Source organism: Ursus americanus, chromosome 6, assembly GCF_024610735.1.
Source record: "Ursus americanus isolate L20-20 chromosome 6, mUrsAme1.1.p, whole genome shotgun sequence".
NCBI lineage: Eukaryota > Metazoa > Chordata > Mammalia > Carnivora > Ursidae > Ursus > Ursus americanus.
The window spans coordinates 28,136,287-28,155,266 of record NC_142132.1 but is presented as its reverse complement, the minus strand read 5'-3'; the positions used below and the strand labels follow the sequence as shown (position 1 = coordinate 28,155,266).

General features: G+C 40.5%; 2 protein-coding genes and 1 pseudogene across 3 annotated transcripts in view; 1 reads left to right on the top strand and 2 right to left on the bottom strand.

The window, feature by feature from the left end:
* The window catches only part of ENTPD7 (ectonucleoside triphosphate diphosphohydrolase 7), a 50,459-nt gene that overhangs the window by 15,962 nt on the left and 15,517 nt on the right, over positions 1 to 18,980 (top strand). Inside the window, exons 6-12 of the mRNA XM_045784380.2 lie at positions 2,549 to 2,652; positions 4,948 to 5,004; positions 7,017 to 7,150; positions 10,302 to 10,468; positions 13,018 to 13,342; positions 16,160 to 16,245; positions 17,299 to 17,460. Coding sequence (XP_045640336.2) covers positions 2,549 to 2,652; positions 4,948 to 5,004; positions 7,017 to 7,150; positions 10,302 to 10,468; positions 13,018 to 13,342; positions 16,160 to 16,245; positions 17,299 to 17,460 — 1,035 coding nt within the window. The remainder of the gene's footprint in view (positions 1 to 2,548; positions 2,653 to 4,947; positions 5,005 to 7,016; positions 7,151 to 10,301; positions 10,469 to 13,017; positions 13,343 to 16,159; positions 16,246 to 17,298; positions 17,461 to 18,980) is intronic.
* The window catches only part of COX15 (cytochrome c oxidase assembly factor COX15), a 36,620-nt gene continuing 23,552 nt past the window's right edge, over positions 5,913 to 18,980 (bottom strand). Inside the window, exon 9 of one of the 2 annotated variants that reach the window (XM_045784407.2) lies at positions 5,913 to 6,023. In XM_045784407.2, coding sequence (XP_045640363.1) covers positions 5,934 to 6,023 — 90 coding nt within the window. In that variant the 3' untranslated portion in view covers positions 5,913 to 5,933. Of the gene's footprint in view, positions 6,024 to 18,830; positions 18,920 to 18,980 lie in introns of those variants that run through there. The other variant, XM_045784417.2, reaches the window with a different exon arrangement.
* On the bottom strand, positions 10,464 to 12,926 carry LOC148109782 (receptor-binding cancer antigen expressed on SiSo cells pseudogene; annotated as a pseudogene).

Below are 18,980 nucleotides of genomic sequence, written 5' to 3'. Positions count from 1 at the left end.
CTCCTGATGCCGCTCATCATTGACTCTGTCAAAGAAGTTTCCATCCAGACAAAACCCACTATGTAGCTCCATTCCATTTGTCTAAGATGTTCACTGTCTGCATGGAAGCTCTGAATATTAATATTTCATTTATCTTAAGAACTTGTGAAGAGCTTGCATTTTAACTTGCCTTCTGATCACCTCTTCTAATAATGCATGGATCTCTTCCTGGGCTTATGAAATCATTGCTACCAACTGAGGCAGCTGTAGTTGGGTTTTTGGTTTTTTTTTAAGATTTTATTTATTTATGTGACAGAGAGACAGCCAGCGAGAGAGGGAACACAGCAGGGGGAGTGGGAGAGGAAGAAGCAGGCTCCCAGCGGAGGAGCCTGATGTGGGGCTCGATCCCATAACGCCGGGATCACGCCCTGAGCCGAAGGCAGATGCTCAACCGCTGTGCCACCCAGGCGCCCCGTGTAGTTGTTGACATATATGTAACCATCATTGCAAGAACCTGTTTTGTCTAATTAATGCTTTGCTAACTTATTAGCATTTGTGAGGAATATTCAAAATGGGTTCAAATCACCTGGACTGTATTTTGAAATGTGTTAGCGCTAGGTTTTATTTCTTTGCCAAAGGCCTGAACTAATAGTTTGTTTTACCTCATTTTCATTTTGTAATGGAAATATCCTTAAAAAATTACAAAGATAGTACAAGGTGATACTTAAAGGGAAAAAAAAAAGTTTTGTTATGGGAAATTTCAAACATCAAAAAAAAATAGAACAGCATAATGAATCCTTATTTTCTTACCACCCAGCTTCAATAGTTACCAACATTTTGCCACTAAAAGTTTTTTTGGGGGGGGCACCTGGGTGGCTCAGTCATTAGGTGTATGTGTGATCCCAGGGTCCTGAGATCGAGCCCCGTACCGGGCTCCCTGCTCCGCTGGAAGCCTGCTTCTTCCTCTCCCACTCCCCCTGCTTGTGTTCCCTCTCTCGCTGGCTGTCTCTCTCTCTGTCAAATAAATAAAATCTTTTAAAAAAAAGTTTTTTATTTTAATAAAGAAACAGTAATTGAATTTTAGAGAATCCTGTGTGGTACATGAAGAATTTTTTTTGTTTTATTGTTTAATATAAACTGGGATCATATTATATATACCGTTTTGTATCCTATTAGAACTCAGAATATATCAGACATCTTTTCACATCAGTACATATGGATCTATATTGACCTCATTTCTTTTAACATCTGTCTAGTATCACATTGTATGGATATACCACAGATTATTTAACCAATACCTAAGGATGTGCATTTAGGTTATTTTTACTTTTTCATTGCTATAAATACTGTTGCAATATTCTCTTCCTTTTTGTATTCCTATCTGATGATTTCCTTGCAAAAGTTTCTAAAAGTGTAATAGCTAGTCAGAGGTTAAGCACATTAAAAATGTGGATACATCGTCCTGGATTGCTCTTAGCAAGATCGTACCAGTAATTTATGTTCCAAACAGCAGCGTATGTTGGCGCCTATTCTTTCATATCATCGCCAAAACCAGCAAGCCCTCTTCTTTGGGTATTTTAGAAGCATTTCCAGTAGGGAGGGCAAAACAGTCCCTCTTGGTCCACATGCAAAATTTTTATTGCAAGACTTTAATATGTATACCGATGAGCTTTTTTGGACACTATATTTGACAGTATACGGGGAAATTATTACTTTAAATGTATTCTTCACTTTTAAGTGTTAACATTCTCCACTAAGTCATGCCGACAACTATCTGAGCCAATGGAATATTTTTGTAATGAGTAATTTTAAAAATCCAGGATAATTGCTCTTATTTTTAATCATTTTCTCTACATTGATATTATTACTTCTAGGTTTGTTTCTTTGCCTTTCTTTAATAACACTGATAACACAAAACTGTAGAGGAGAAAACAACCTAGGTACTGAGTCTCAGACTTTGTCCCCAGATTGTTATAACCTTTGGATTTTGATCTTGATCTGGGTTTTTCACATGATAAGATTTTTATAAAGGAAAAAAAAAACCCAACCCTTGAAATATGTAAAAGGAGATTAAAAAGTTCATTGTCAGCTTGTGTAAAGGATTATTAAAAACTTGTGGACCTAACTGCGCTCGTGGTGTGGTGACATGAGACGTTGTTTCTGTATTGGGTGAGATCTGAGGATGAGATTGTGTTCCTCAGTCTAACAGCTTCCGTTCACAGTAGTTAGGAATCATGTAATTACGAAACTGTGCTTCCTGCCTCTTATACATGTTCAGCCTGTGAGAGGCACAGAACCATGGTCTCATCTTTTAACGCTATTTGAGTTGTAAAATTATAAAAAAGGAAAAGTATTACTAGTACCATGTTGCCCTTTAAGTAGGAGGATGTACTTTGGAAGCAGTTTAAACCTTTGAAATCAAAGGAGGTACCAAAAAGAAGCAGGGCTCAACTGGTGGATGGGGTATGTGAGCAGTGAATCGTAACAAGTCTGAGTAGAAGGTCAAGTTGAAGCTAATTGCGAGAAGGGTGTTTAACGATTAACTTTTATATTTTTTTCTTTCTTACAGAAAGCAGCTGGCCATCTTGGCTGATCTAGTGAGAGATTTACCGCTGGAGTTTGACTTCCTCTTTTCCCAGTCTCAGGCAGAAGTGATCTCTGGGAAGCAGGAAGGTACTGGGCCTCGAGGGGCACACTGGTTTGGTTCCCGGAAGCCAACTATGGCATAGTCTTTCTGGTGGGGGTTTAGGATTACTTTATATATTTGATTTTTATTTTTCTTTGAATAACTTTCTTGATTCTGCTGTATAGGTTTTTTTTATTATTATTTATATTCTGCATTGGTATCTATTTTAGAATGCTGCTTTTAGAGGGGAGTGGGTGGGGGGACATTAAGGGGAGGGCATGTGATGTAATGAACACTGGGTGTTACATAAGACTGATGAATCACTGAACTCTACCTCTGAAACTAATCCTCTATATGTTAATTAATTGAATTTAAATTTTTAAAACATGGGAAAAAAAGAATGCTGCTTCTAGAAGTTCTATGTTTATATTTGTTTTTAACTTTGTGCTAAGTACTATGTTTATAAGAATGCATTAGTATTTAGTGATGATTCCAAATGGATATTTGGTTAGCTAATCGTAGTTTTGAAAACATACATACTTCTCTGAGTTCTACTGAGTTTGCCAAGTTCAAATGTAAAGCAAATTATTAGATTAAAGTAAGGGGAAACTTTAATTTTAGGGGGTGATCGGGATGATCACTACTTACTTTTCTTTTGTTATGGGCTTTCCCTCTGTTGCATTTACTGTGTAGTACTGATATTTCCCTAAAAGCTTGCGGTTTGGGGGTGGAGTTGAATGTGTGTTCTCATGTGGCCCCAATGTGGCTTGTATGACACATTATGTTTCCATTTCTTGAAAAAGAGAAAATCTATGCATTCTAGTTACAGTTCACATAAGGGAAAAGATTTACCTTTTTCAATTTCAGTATTGCCTTTTTCAGAATTTTCATTTGGTTCTTTTTTATATTCTATTTCTTTGTCTTTCCATTCATGCTAAGACTGTTCTTATTTCTTGATTATATCACTGCTTTAATATCTTTTTCTGATAATTCTGACATCTGTGTCTTCTTGGGGTTGGCATCTTTTCCCTTATGAGTTGATAATTTCCTGGTCCTTTTATGCCAAGTAATTTTATACTGTATCCTGGACATTTTGAATATTACATTACGAGACGCTGGGTCTTTTTTCTATCATAAGTAGAATATTGATTGTTTGTTTTAGCAGGGAGTTGACCTGGTTAGGTTCACGCCTCAAGTTCTGACCTGCCTTCTGTTGTCTGTGATTCTGTTGATTCATTTTTTTAAAACCTTGGCACTGCTATTTGGATTTGTCGCATTTGTGTGTCGCCCTGTGGCCAGTCCAGAACCTGGACATAGCCCATACAAATGGGCTGTCTAGCCAGTAGTTCAGTTCTCAGAACCTTTGGTATATTGTTTAGCGTGAGATCCACACATGTGAGCCCAGGAGTTGATACACCACTCTATTCCTTAGTCTCCGTGATCTCCCCAATACTTTCTGGTTCCCTGGGGCTCACTTTCATGGTCGTCCAGTCAGAAAGCCAGGACTTTAATTTGCCTCCTCTGCCATGCATTTCCCATGATTGTATCTGCACCCAGGGCTACTTGGTAGAGGACAGAGAGAAGAAAATAAGCAATAGAGATTTTCCCCAACTCTTGAGGCTGTAGCTCCTCTAGTCAGAGAAGAGGATTCATATCCTTCGGAGTTTCAGGTACCTGCCCAACTTCTGCCTCTACCCCTGCAGGATTGCCTGGGGTAGCAGAGAACAAATAAAGGGGAAAAAACTCAGGGGATTTTCCTCCATTCTTTCTGAACCTTTGGAGTCCCTTTTAATTCTCTTTGGCCCAGAAAGCAAGGTCTTGAAGTTCTTTCTCTCCACACCTGTATGTCCTTTTGTGTTTCAAGCTGCTTTTGAGTCCAGGCCTGGCAATATTGGGGGGGGGGGTAATGGGGAACTCACTACCGGTTTGATGGTACTTTAACTTCTGATCTCTGTCTCAGTGTGCCCATTATTATCTCCTTTCAGAGGTCTCACAAATCTGCTCTATACATTCCGTCCGGAGTTCACACTTGTATTCGGTGGGGAGACAGGATGGAGGTGCTTACTCCATCTCGCTCAGAACCAGAACTACCAAGAGTCACATTTTCACTATTTGTTTTTATACATTAATCCATAGTCATCTGTAGGAAATTTAGACAATGCAAATCATTTTAAAGGGAAAAGCATCATAAGAGATTTTAAATTCGTAACACTGAGAGTGTGGAATAAAATACTGTCATCACCTTTTTCTAAGAAAAGGGGGAAAAGAGCGGACCTGGGAAGAGGTGTAGACATGACATAGCAATAGAGAATTAAGCGAGGACTTTCATATTTCTTACTTAGGAGTTTATGCGTGGATCGGAATCAACTTTGTTTTGGGAAGATTCGACCATGAGGATGGTGAGTAATGCTGTCATCTTACGAGAGTTCTAAGCACTGAAGGTTTATGTTATAACCTATCAGTAGAACGTAAGCGCTGTGTTTGAGTTGTTTTTCTTTCTTCTTTCATTTTTAAAAACTCTTTTAAGATGCTTCATTTTCCAGTCCTAATTTGCCTTCTTTTATTTTTTAACTTATTTTAATATGGAAAGTTGCAAACATTCACAGAAGTAGAATGAATCTCCATGAACCCAATGCCCAGACTCACTACTAATTAGTGGTTGGCCAGTTTTTGGCCCTACACTCCCTTCATACAATACAGGTTTTTTTCCTATTGGATTTTTAAGAAATATTTATTTATTTATTTATTTATTTATTTATTTATTTATTTATTTATTTATTTATTTTGAGAGAGAGAGAAAGAGAGTGAGAGGTAGAGAGTGGGAGTGTGGAGAGGGGCAGTGTGAGAGAATCTCAAGCAGACTCCCCGCTGAGCATGGAGCCCAACACGGGACTCTGATCTCAGAACCCATGAGATCATGGCCTGAGCCAAAACCAAGAGTCAGATGCTTAACCGACTGAGCCACCCAGGTGCCCTCCCTGTTGAATTTTTCACAGCAAACCCCAGACATATCATTTTATCTTCATGTACATCAGTGTGTATCTCTCACCAATGAGGAGTTTCAAAACAAATGAAATACACACAATGACATTTTTAAACTTAAATACATTAACAATTTCTGATATTATGTAACATCCATCTACCCAGGTAGAGACTTCCCTTATTGAATAAAGAATGTTTATTTGTAGTTGTCTTGTTAAAATTAGAATCTGAATGAGGATCACATGTTATGTTTGATTGATCAGTTTTTTATTCTGAAACAGTTTCCCCCCTCCCACCTCTTTTCCTCAAATCACTCATTAAAAACGAAAACAAAAACAAAACTGGGTCACTTGATGGAATGAATTGGACACATTCTTGATTTGATTGACTGCATCTTTGTGGGGTCTGCAACATGCCTCTCATCCCTCTTTATGTCCTGTGAATTGGAGATTAGAGACAGAACCTTGATTAGACACAGATTCAATTCTTTTGGCAAGAATAAATCATAAATATTGGTGCTAAGTGTTTCCTATTACATCACATCAGGAGTTTTATAATGTCTGGTTGTCTCACTTTTAGTCATGTTAAGATGATCAGGTGTTCAGGATTCAGGTATTGTCAACCTGATCTAACCTGTTATAAAAATTCCCCATCATTATTCTTTTCGGTGCTCGAATTACACCATCCTTGGCCAGTAGGAGCACCTTTAGGTTGGCTCCCGTACCTTTTAACATCCCAACAGTCTTGTAGTCTATGTCACTTGCTTTTTGACACAGTAAGGTATTCCATGCTCATCTTGTTTTTTCTACCTTAGACCTAGCATCAGCCATTTTTTAAGGAGCCCCGGTTTCTTTTATTGGAAAATGATATTTAGTGACGGTGGATGCCAGGGGTGCTCATTGCTCCTGGATTATCCTTGCTCCTAGGCCCTTTCAGTGAACAGAGCTAGAAAATACGTATTTTTAGAAAGAGAAAAATAAATCATGATTTCATGGTGATAGTTCCAATTCATATTTAAAATGATAAGGTTATTGCTTAATATCTTTGATTTTATATTTATATGTTTTTTTTCTTATGCTGATTATGTTCCTAAAGATATTAATATAAACATTTGCTTTATTTCATAATATATGTTTAATGGTTTAAAAATAATAATACCAATAAAATTATTATCAATAAGACTACTAAAATGCAGTTTAAGATATCTGTTTTTTTATCATTAAGGTACATTCTATAAGGGGATATAGTAAAAATGCTATGTTTTAAGTTACTTGAAAGAATTCTCTATAATATATAGTTGATACAGTTAGATTAATTTATTTCAGTTTGCTCTTTTTTTAAGGAATTTCTGTTTTGGGTTTTTTTTTTCTTTTTGATTTAATTTTGTTTTTTAATTACTAGGTCCTTTCTGTTCCCTTATTTATTTTAGAATCTGATGCCGAGGCTCCCCAGGAATTGGCAGCAGGGCGCAGAAGGACAGTAGGGATACTGGATATGGGAGGAGCCTCTCTTCAGATTGCTTATGAAGTTCCTACCTCAACCTCTGTCCTTCCTCCAAAACAGGTATTTTACCTTTTAGGGAAATTCGGTTGCTAGAAATGTCAGTATTTGAGAAGAAGGGCACTGTCTTTGGACTTAGACCAACTTGCCTGGGTCCAAATATTTATTCAAATACTTGCTAGCTTATATTAACTTGGGTAGGTTACCTCTCTGAGCCTCACTTATAATTTAAAATTTATAACTTCCTCATATATAAAAGGAATAATAATAATAGTATCTACTTCATAAAGTTGGGAGGATGAAATGACACCATGTGTGTAAAGCACTTAACAAACTTCCCAGTATGTGATGTTTAATGTATTTTAGCAATTATAATTATACTCCCCATCTCCTAGAGCTGCCTGAAGATTAAACATAATAATACATATAAATCCCAGAGTACAGTATTTTATACATACTTGTGTTTCTAATATTCCTTACCTGACTAGAGTGTAAAGAACGTATCTCGAAGGAGAAGTTATATCATAGAGAAGAAAAAGAAATGCAGACAGTTTTTAAACACCTGTTATGGGCAAAGACTGAGACATATTATACTGCCCCCCAAAGCTTCACTGATAATCTATCAGTGAAGACAGCCAGTGAAAACAGGCAGACCACGACAGTGCTATCATTTGATCTAAACCAGGGTTTCTCATCATTGGCACTATTGACATTTTGGGCTGGATAGGTCTTTGTTGTAGCTGTCCCGTGCATAATATGATGTTTAGCAGCACCTCTGGCCTCTACCAGATGCCAGCAATGTCCCCACCCCATGTCCCCTGCTCCATGAATGGGAGTCATCCTGGCTTGCTACTTGGGTCTTGGATGATAATAGGCTTTTGCATAGTGGAGGTGGAGGAAGGCCACCTGTATGGAGGGAACAGTATGCACAGAAGCAGCAGCAAAGAGCCCAGAATGTCCAGGGAATGGTGAATAGCCTGTTGCAGTATAGGATTTTCCAGTGTAGTATAGCTAAGTCTAGGAAGATAAGATGAAGTTAAATGGTGAGGAGTCTTGGGTGCCATGCTATGGAATTTCACTTTTATATCTGTAGAGAGAGGAGAACCAGCAAAAGTTTTTGAGTAGGGCAGTCATAGGGGCCTCAGTTTCATCATCTGTGAAATAATTAAATTTCTAAGGTTCTTTCCAGCTCTGTATTATGTGACTATGATATAATTGATTTTTTAGGAAAATAATTTTGGTGTCAGTAGGAGAAAGAAATGTAGGTCAGGGAACCTTGGGTGAGAAGTAATAAGGCAATGTAAGTGGAAATGGAGTGGAGGGGACAGATTTCAGGGATTTTTGGAATTTAAAAAACCAATGTAATATAGTTATGTGGGTAGAACAGGGAGGGATGGCCAGTGATGCTGAGGTTCCCGCCTAGGTACCTGGTAGGGTAAGGAACCCAGTCACTGAGAGAGACCCCAGGGTAAAGGGTGGGTTGATGCTAAGCAAATCAGTATGGCCTGGGTGGTTTGGGTGAGAGCGTCTTTCTGGTCTCCTGCGACCAGTGAGTTCAGTTTTGAGTATGTTGAATTTGAAATATCTGAGGAACATATGTGTCTAATATCCAACAAGATTGTTAGAAATGTGGGTTTGATAATCAGCAGGGGTCTGTGCAAGGTTTGGAAATTTAGGGAACTAGGTTGTAAGACATTTTAATTTTAGTCTATATTTGTTCGTATGTTGTCAACATGTAGACTGAAGGCATGGTTCCGGTAAGAGGCACTGATCCTTAAAGTCTTAAACAAATGACTTTTTTGTTTGTGTAGATTTAGAAGGTGACACTGGTGTAGAAAGTATACTTGCAAGCAACAAATTAGATGTATGCATAGGTCTTAAAGATGGATCTTAGTGCTTGGTAAAGAAGGAAAAGAACGAGACATAACACAATAGCACTTTAAAAAATATAAATAATCCTCAGTGCCTAAAGTGTTGTTTTTTTAACAATTCACAAAATTGTGCACGTTCACAAAGTCACCCAACCACCATGAATTCTAGAACATGTTCATTACCCCAGAGAATCCCCACATTCATTAGTAGTCACTTGCCATTCTCTCCTTGTAGCCCTGACAACCAATAATCTGCTTCACGTCTCCTGTGGATTTGCCTGTTCTGAGTATTTCACATAAATGGAATCATACAATATGTGACATTGTATGTCTGCCTCTTTCACTTAGCAAAATGTTTTCAGGGTTCATCTCTGTTATAGCACATATCAGTCCTTCCTTTCTCTTTGTGGCTGAATAATATTCCATTATATGACCATGCCACATTTTGTGTATGCATTCATCAGTTGATAGATTTTTGGATTTTATTTCCAGTTTTTGGCTATTATGGATAATGCTGCTGTGAACATTCACATACACACGTTTGATTAGTCATAGTTTTCACTCCTCTTGTGTATATACTTAGTGAAGTTGCCGGGCACAATAGCATCTTCATAGATTAAAAACAAATACATTCAAAACAATAATTTCATTTTACAACAGTATGTACGAACATATATTACACATTAAGCACATTAGAATGGTTGCCTGTAGGAGCAGGAATGGGAGTGAATATGAGGATAAAAGGAAGTAAATAAATAAAACAAAAATGGGGCTTTGCATAATAATGTACCATGAACTGAGGAGTATGATTAATTCAACCTATGAACCTGAAGTTAAAAAAATAGAGCCACTTTTTCACTGGGGGTCCAGTAAAAGGGAACTTTCCCAATCCCAGTCCCTGTGATAGGGAACATGGGATCCTCTTGAATAGTTTTAGAAAAACCCATAGCATAGGTCTCATGATGATCTCCCAAATTCCTTAAATTTATTTTTATTAAAGGATTTTTTTTTCCTGATGATAAAAAGAGTATATTCTCATTTGGGAGAATTAGAAAATCAGAAAAGTATGTGCAGGAAAATGACATCATCTGTAATAATGATTCTACCTTCTGTAGAACTACAGATAATGTTGTAGTCTCTAATTTGGTATTTAGTTTCTGTACTGTTTTATGTAGGCTTGTCATTTTGTATCTTTGTTGAAAATAATGCTATAAGAATGAGAGAACGCTATAACAGATCTTAAAGAGAAGTTCTAGCACGTCAAGACTGGTGTATTAGTGATGTCATAGCTGTCAATCAGCCAAAACTAAAATTCCCTTTCTTCTCTTTACATTGTATTATAGGAAGAAGAAGCGAAGATCCTGCTGGCTGAATTCAACCTGGGCTGTGATGTGCAGCATACTGAACACGTGTATAGGGTTTATGTCACGACCTTCCTGGGTTTTGGGGGCAACTTTGCCCGGCAGCGCTATGAAGACCTTGTGCTGAATGAAACTCTTACCAAAAATAGGTACGTTTGATGTGGGGATCTGTGCCTCTGAAATAGAATGTCTTCAAGGTGCAGATACTAGGAGGAAATACTCCTATCCTACTAAGATAGATACGTTTTTGCTTCCTCCTTCTTCCTGACCACTCTTGACAATGGGGTAGTGTTGCTTAGAGACCCTCTGTTAATAGTCCCACTCAATCTAGGTGAGGGTGCATTCTGGTCTTTGCAGTTTGGACTCAAAAACTACAGTAGCTTATTGGGACCTCTTGCAGTGTCCTGTTTCAGAAATGGTGTCATAGGATAAATGAGATTAAGTTCTTTTTTTCTTTTTTAAGATTTTTAAAACATTTATTTGACAGAGAGAGAGAACAAGCAGGGGGAGCGGCAGGCAGAGGGAGAGGGAGAAGCAGGCTCCCCGCTGAGCAGGGAGCCCGATGCAGGGCTCCATCCCAGGACCCTGGGATCATGACCTGAACCGAAGGCAGATGCTTAACCAACTCAGCCACCCAGGTGCCCCAGTGAGATTAAGTTCTTAATTTACAGTGTGCTGTAACAGCTCTTAGCAGTTCCCTCTACATGGAAGACATTTGTTGAATTACAGTGGATTTGCATGTTATGTGGGAGTGAGGTCCATAGTGTGCATAAAAGATAAAAAGCATGTGAAGTCCGAATTAAGCTTTACATTGTTCTCTCATTAAGTTCAGAATAGCCAGTTTTCCCTGCAGCATGGACAGATCACGGACTCTTCATTTGAGTACCACGTGAAGTATTTAGGCTGTAATGTACAAACAGTTGTAAGATTTTTTTTTTTATTATTTAAAGTTGTATCATTATGTGCATCGAAGGAAGCATAATAGCAGAGTTTTTTTCACCATAAAATTATTTACCTCCGTTTGTTTTGCTAGAAACACTCGTTTGAAGAAGGACCAGGATAGCCTATTTGTAATAAGTTCTCCGCAGCAATTGTCTTATATTGGGACCATGTTAAAGAAAATACTGTCTCATAATTCTTTCTTGTTTTTGTGAGTCTCAACTACCAAGAGTTCACAGTATTTTGGGAGAATCCTGTTATCCCCGATGATTGACAAATGCATTAAAATCAATCAGTGTGTTTGCATTCTGAAAATACTCTCATGTCCGTACTCCTGTTGCTTGGGCTGCTGGCCCCGCGGCATCTGGAGAACAGTTAGGAGAGTTTCACACCAATTTTGTTGTGTTCCTTCTTTGTTAGCTGCTGTGCTTCCTTTTCCATTTCCTTCCTTTGTTGTTCTGATGCCCTTTTCTCTTTGCTGTTTTCTGGTCAGAACCTACCAGGCTGTATCCTTCTCCTCCCATGCACTGGTATTTTCTTGCCGTGTTTCTAAGTTCCTAATTCAAAAGATTTATTCTTCATCTTGTGTAGCTGCTAATCTACTAAACTGGGATTTCAGAACATAATGGTTCCTTCCTCTTCTTCTTCTTCTTTTTTTTTTTTTTAGAGAGAGAGAGAGCAAGCAGGGGTGTGGTGGGGGGAGAGGGAGAGAGGGACTCTCAAGCAGGCCCCATGCCCAGTGCAGAGCCTGATGTGGGGCTCGAGCCCACGACCCTGAGATCATGACCTGAGCCGAAATCAAGAGTTGCATGCTCAACTGACTGAGCCGCCCAGGTGTCCCTAGTTCTTTCTTCTTAATATGATTTTCTGAGGTTGGTTTTTTTTTCATAGTTGGTGTCACATCCTTAAAATAGGTTCCAGTCATTCCAAAGCATTTTGTGGTGTTGCCACATTCCCACTCTCTCCTTTAGTCTTTACCTTGTGGGGGCATCTTCACCCCAGGCAGTCCACTCTTCAACACATGTCTCTTTAGGAACTGGTGAATGACTAACTGTGGTTGGCAACATTATTTGGTCTTCACTTAATTTCTGTTCTCGGCCAGATCTGTATTTCATCCCCTTAGGAATGGGAATTCTGTTGCTGGGCAAGTGCTGACTTGAAATAGCCAGAACTGTGTGACAGCCACAGTGGGGATGAAAACCTGCCCCTCCTCTCCCCGAGAGGGCCAGGCATGTCCTTCCTATTGCCAGCAGTTGTCACTGCACCACTGACATGGTCCCCTCCTCAGGAGCCTGTTCCAGGCCTTCCCTCTTTACCTCCTCCCGGGTGTTTTGTTAAACCTAAGAACCTCACTCAGTATGTGAGATCTCGACACTTTTAAGAGGCCAGTGGAAATGAAGACTAGATGGAGGCCAGCAGATTAACATTTCCAGTTTCACTCTACACTGGGAGATGGACATGTGGACTGAACAGTTGAACAAAGCTTGATCACTGCCATATTTCTCTCCTTTTCTTCCTTCTTTCCTCCCTCCCCTCCCTTTCCTTTCCCTTTCCTTCTACTGAATTGCATTTGCTTAAGGTAAATTTTGGTGTGTTACGACTGCATGCTAAAGCTCCAGTCTTGTTTCTCGGGATGCCATGTAAAACAAGATGATCTGTGAAGCGCATTCTTAGACCAAGTTTCTTAAACTCTAGGCATTTCTTAGAAGAGGTTGAGTACATTAGTGATGTGTTTTGTGTGTTTTTGTCATTGTGACAGGTTGCTGGGCCAGAAGACAGGTCTGAGTCCCAACAATCCATATCTGGATCCCTGCCTGCCGGTGGGCCTCACAGATGTGGTGGAGAGGAACAGCCAGGTGCTGCACATCCGGGGAAGAGGAGACTGGGCGTCTTGCGGGGCGATGCTGAGCCCCCTGCTGGCTCGTTCCAACACCAGCCAGGCCTCGCTGAATGGCATCTACCAGTCGCCGATTGACTTCAACAACAGCGAGTTCTACGGTTTCTCTGAGTTTTTTTACTGTACAGAGGATGTGTTACGCATCGGTGGCCACTATCACGGGCCCACATTTGCCAAGGCTGCCCAGGTAAATTATTTGTAATAAAGATGACTCGTGCCAGCTGCGGCCATTTAGTGGCTGTCTAACTTTGTGCCACATGCTGTGCAAAGAGCTTCGCATGCCTGATCTCACTGGATTCTTCGCAAGGGCCCTATGAGCCCTCATTTTATAGATGAGAAAGTGGACTCAGAAGTTAAGGAACCCACTGTGCTGGACTGCTCATTAAGCTTAGGTTTCCATGCATGTCGGGATCACCTAAATTATCACCCTAGTCCAAAGTTGTGGTGGTGGCTAACAGTTTTTCCTCTCGTTTTCCAATAATCTTTTTTAATGTTTGTGGCCAGAGTGTCATCCCTAGATATTTTTCCCCTTACTGCGTATTCTCAGTTGCAATGTGCTTTTGGAGACGATGTCACACAGGTGGGCAAGTGCACTTTCATTTTCTTGGTTTGAGTCATTAGGAGGCCAGAATGGTATATAGGGTCACTTGGAATATTAGAAAGATGTTGGGAAAAGCAATGTCAGTGGAAGTATTATTTAAAACTAAAATGCAGAAGAAATAAAAATTCATTTAGAGCACATCCAGGACATTAGCAGCTTATAGGATTAAATCATTAGTTACCTGAACAGGTAAAAGTTTAGCTAGCTTTCTATAGCTCCTTCTTTTTTTTTAAAAGATTTATTTATTTTAGAGAGAGTGAGCAGGTAAGCGGGGGGGGGGGAGGGGGAGGGAGGCAGAGGGAGAGTATAGCTCCTTTAATTTTTTTTTTTAAGATTTTATTTATTTGAGAGAGAGAGCCTGTGTGCAAGTACAGTTGGGGTTGGGGGAGGGCAGGGGGGAGGAAGAGGGAGAGAATCTCAAGCAGACTCCACACTGAGCAAGGAGCCCAGTGTGGGGCTCGATCCCACAACCCCAATATCATGACCTGAGCTGAAACCAAGAGTGATGTTCAACAGCTGAGCCACCCAGGCGCCCAATCTCCTTTAATTTAGATTCCTTTCTGAAGTTTTGCCTATCTTTCTGATCTCTCTTTTAGCATAGAAATTAATGGGAAGAATCTGTCCTTTCTTATATTTTTTATTCTTTCCTTTCTGCTTTGTTACAGTTCTCTAGGGTTCTCTGGAAAGAAGACTTGCAATTTAATAATACTGTGGGGTGCCTGGGTGGCAGTCAGTTAAGCATCCGACTCTTGGTTTCAGCTCAGGTCCTAATATCAGGGTCATGAGATCAAGCCCCGAGTCAGGCTCTGTGCTCAGCATGGAGTCATGAGATTCTCCCTCTCCCTTTGCCCCTCCCACTTGTGCTGTCTCTGAAATAAATGAATAAATCTTTAAAAAAATATATCTGTAGTATGTATAATATTCTGTTCCCTAAAGGCAGTCCCTAAGAAATATTGAGGGGGCGCCTGGGTGGCTCAGTCGGTTAAGCATCTGCCTTCAGCTCAGGTTATGATCCCGGGGTCCTGGAATCGAGTCCCACATTGGGCTCTCTGCTCAGCAGGGAGTCTGCTTGTCCCTCTCCCTCCACCCCCCACAATGTGCTCTCTCTCTCTCAAATAAATAAAATCTTTAAAAAAAAAAGAAACATTGAGGAAAACCTGGTTTGTATTTGTTCTTTCTTCTCCAGCCTCCAGGAATACACTCATATTCCTTTTCCTTTCCAGCATCCAGGGCTCCCTAAATGTCCATGGCCCCCATCTTTCTCTCATTTTAAAACTTCTTCAGATTCTATTCCCTTGAACACCAAAGGGCTCAAGTTACTGCTTACCCAGGTTGCTAGGGCTTAATATGTTCTCTTTCCCAGGTAAAAGAGATCATTTTGTTCTCCCTCTTTTTTCTACTTTGACTCAACTGTTACTTTCCCAGTTATGCCTTCCCTAGCAACCATACCCACAACTGCAGCCCTTCCCAATACATTACATTTCCCTTTCCTGCTTTAATTTTCCTGTGGGGGGCGCCTGGGTGGCGCAGTCCTTAAGCGTCTGCCTTCCGCTCAGGGCGCGATCCCGGAGTTCTGGGATCGAGCCCCACATCGGGCTGTTCCGCTGGGAGCCTGCTTCTCCCTCTCCCACTCCCCCTGCCTGTGTTCCCTCTCTCGCTGGCTGTCTCTCTCAAACAAATAAATAAAATCTTAAAAAATAATAATAGTTTTCCTGTGAGCGCTTATATCATCTAACACACTATACGTATGTGTATATGTATGTACGTATGTGCATGTTGTATGTATGTATGCACGTATATGTATTTGGTTACCATCTGTCTCTTACCACTAGAACGTAAGCTTCATGAGGACAGAAAGTTTTGTCTGTTTTGTTCACTGCTAGATCTCCCTGGCACTCAGAATAGCACCTGGCACAAAGGAGACATTCAGGAAACGTTAATTTACTGATCATACCAAAAGGAATGATTCCTTTGGGGAAAACTACAACATGGAGACAGGTAGAATTTTGGTAGAATTTGGTGGTAGAATTTTGACCATTCTGTACCATCTACTTTACCTGCTCATGTTAGTCTGACATAGAGTAGAATGAGGCTCCCTTTGGCTTTGATGTTGCTCTTCCTGGTCCTAACCTTTTCCCTGTCTGAAGCCGAGGAGGCTCAGGAGCCATGTTGGGCTGGCTTTGTACTGGACTTGAGGTGATGGGAATAAAAAGGAGACCTCCAACAGCCTGCATTTTGGCACTTGTGTTGCACAGTGTCCAGTGAATGAAGCTGGTGGTTCTGTTTTCCTTTGTCAACTGGTAGTCCACGAGTAACTTTAGACATGGAGCAGCTGTGACTGTAGGGAAGTTACAGCGTTTGGCTTTCATTTCACGTTGCACCATTTCTGTGTGGTTGTTCCAGGATTACTGTGGCATGGCCTGGTCAGTACTGACTCAGAGATTCAAGAACGGCCTCTTTTCATCACATGCAGATGAGCATCGACTCAAGTAAGTAACTCCCTTTTCTCCCTTAGGTGTAGCCTGAAAATGTAGATGGCAGATTATAATGAGGGAGAGAGACCAAGTAAGCGCACAGATGGGATTTTATGTTGAAGGAGAATTTGATTATTTTAGATTTTGGTTTTCTGAGCCATAGGGACCAAAACAGTGAGCCAGTTTAGCAAAGTCAATGAAAACCAAGGTCACCGAAAAGTTCTCTTAGTGGCTTGAAATCAAAAGTGGTGGGTTTTTTAAATTAAAATATGGAACATGCAGAAAGGTAGAAACAAAAGTAACATAAACCTCACCCAGCTTCAACAAATGCCAATATTTTGCCAGTTTGGTTCATCGGTCCTCCCATTTTTATAAGCATTTGTAAAATATCTTAATCATAAACAAAAATAGAACAGTATCATGAACTCTGATGTGCTGTCACCCTGCTTCTCTACCAGTGGTTATCAACTTCTGCCCAATCTTGTTGCATCTATTTTCCCCACCGTTCTACTCCCCTCTTAACACAGCTGGGTTATTTTGAAAGCAAATCCCAGACATCATGTCAGTAGACTTGTAGATACTTCAGCAGGCTCCTTGAAGATAAGGACTCATAAAAAGAAAAAAGGGGGCACCTGGGTGGCTCAGTTGGTTAAGCATCCAACTCTCTGATTTTGGCTCAGGTTGTGATCCCAGGGTTGTGAGACTGAGCCCTACGTCGGGCTCCATGCTGGGCATGGAGCCTGCTTGAGATTCTCTCTCTTCTTCTCCATCTGCCTCTCCACCACCCTGTCTTGCTCTCTTAAGAAAGGAAGGAAGGGAGGAAGGGTGGAAGGAAGGAAAGAAGGAAGGCAGGAAACACAGTCACGATATTATTACTGATTAAAGCAATTTTCACTTTTGTGGTAAACCCTAAGATAAAGTAGGCTTAGGTTTGGCTCCACCTAGAGGTGAGGAAGGTGAAGTGGGGAGAGAACTGTCTTTTTTTGGCATCCACTAGGAGTATATAGAAAGCATTAGAATTCTTTTTTTCCTTATTCTTCTTTAAAAATATATTATTTTGTCACACAGATATCAGTGTTTTAAATCAGCGTGGATGTACCAAGTCCTTCATGAAGGATTCCACTTTCCCTATGACTACCCGCACCTGCAGACAGCCCAGCTGGTATATGACCGAGAGGTTCAGTGGACACTGGGAGCCATTCTGTATAAAACAAGATTCTTACCACTCAGGTAAAGTGAACTGAACTGGCATCTTGAGATCAGAGGATGTTGGTTGGTTTCTCAGAATAGGTTTCTTAAGTGACCTCTCTCCCTCAGAAAAGCATCCAAACTAACTCCCTTTTTTACTACCCCATGAACTATTATTACTACCCAGGCATGTGGAAACAGGAAGAAGGTTGAGAATTTAATCCGTAGTCTGTTCTTTAGCTTTACAATTTCAGGAATTCAGTTTTATTTGTTTATCCATAACAATTCAGTCTTTAGGATTGAGCTGTTACTTAACCAGTTCTAAGATACCGAGTGATAAACTAAAATGCCATTCTTCAGTTACTGGAGAAAACATCAGACTAGAGAACTGGGGTAGGCTGTGTGTATAGAGCAGTCTCTCCTAGTGGGTAGAGTCAGTCTAGAGATCATGTCATTGATTTAGAAGGCTTTTTGGCGGGCCAGAATTAGAGCCCAGCACAGGAGATGCCCTTAGGGGGGTACTGTCTTCAAGCTGTGATAACCTGATGTCTTGCTCTATGTACCATTAGATATTTGGGATAATTTTTAGATTCTCTCTCCCTTGGATTATTTCAGATAAACTAAAATGAGTTTTTAATCTTTGCTGCCTGTTTCTCTAACCTCAGAAGGCAGGCGGCAGAGAGAGGGGAGAGAAGCGGGGAGCTGGAGAGTATGCTCTCCACATGAAGGGCTGAGGACTGCCGTGCAGAAACGCTGTCCCAGTCTGCCAGTTCTCATTTGTCAGGACAAGCCAGAAGCCCATATTTTATAGGTAGGCTTTCAGTTTGGAGATTCACATTTTAAGAAAACATTGCAGGTGAAACGAAACAAAAATGGATCTGGTGTCTGGACCAAAGAGCGGCTTCTGTTCTAAGCATGCACGCTGTTGCACTTTGGCTTACAGGTCTGACTTTTTTCCAGACTACAGTCCTATTGGCCAGGTGACAGCTTTCTCTAGACACAGCCTAAACCTCAGGAAGCACAGTCAATTTTTTAAAAAGATTTAGATACACTCTGATTTCTTTTTTATTTTTTTTATTTTTATTTTTTATTTTTTAAAGATTTTATTTATTTATGTGACAGAGAGACAGCCAGCGAGAGAGGGAACACAGCAGGGGGAGTGGGAGAGGAAGAAGCAGGCTCATAGCGGAAGAGCCTGATGTGGGACTCGATCCCGGATCGCCAGGATCACGCCCTGAGCCGAAGGCAGACGCTTTAATGACTGCGCTACCCAGGCGCCCCACACTCTGATTTCTTGACTGGATTTAGGGGCCACCCTATTCTTGTTAGTACCATATTTACAAACGGGATGTTATGTATTTACGGAATGGTATGGGGTCACTGTTAAGACCAAGATTACAAATGATCAGTCTTATCTTACCGGTTTTTTTTTTTTTTTTGCCTTCTAATTTTGTCCCCGGATCCTGGAGGATGTAGGCCTGTGAGGCTCCCTCTGTGGGCTCTGGCAAAGAAAGTACAGGAGGAATCACATAGCAGTCCTCGGGCTGGAGACATTCTTCAGC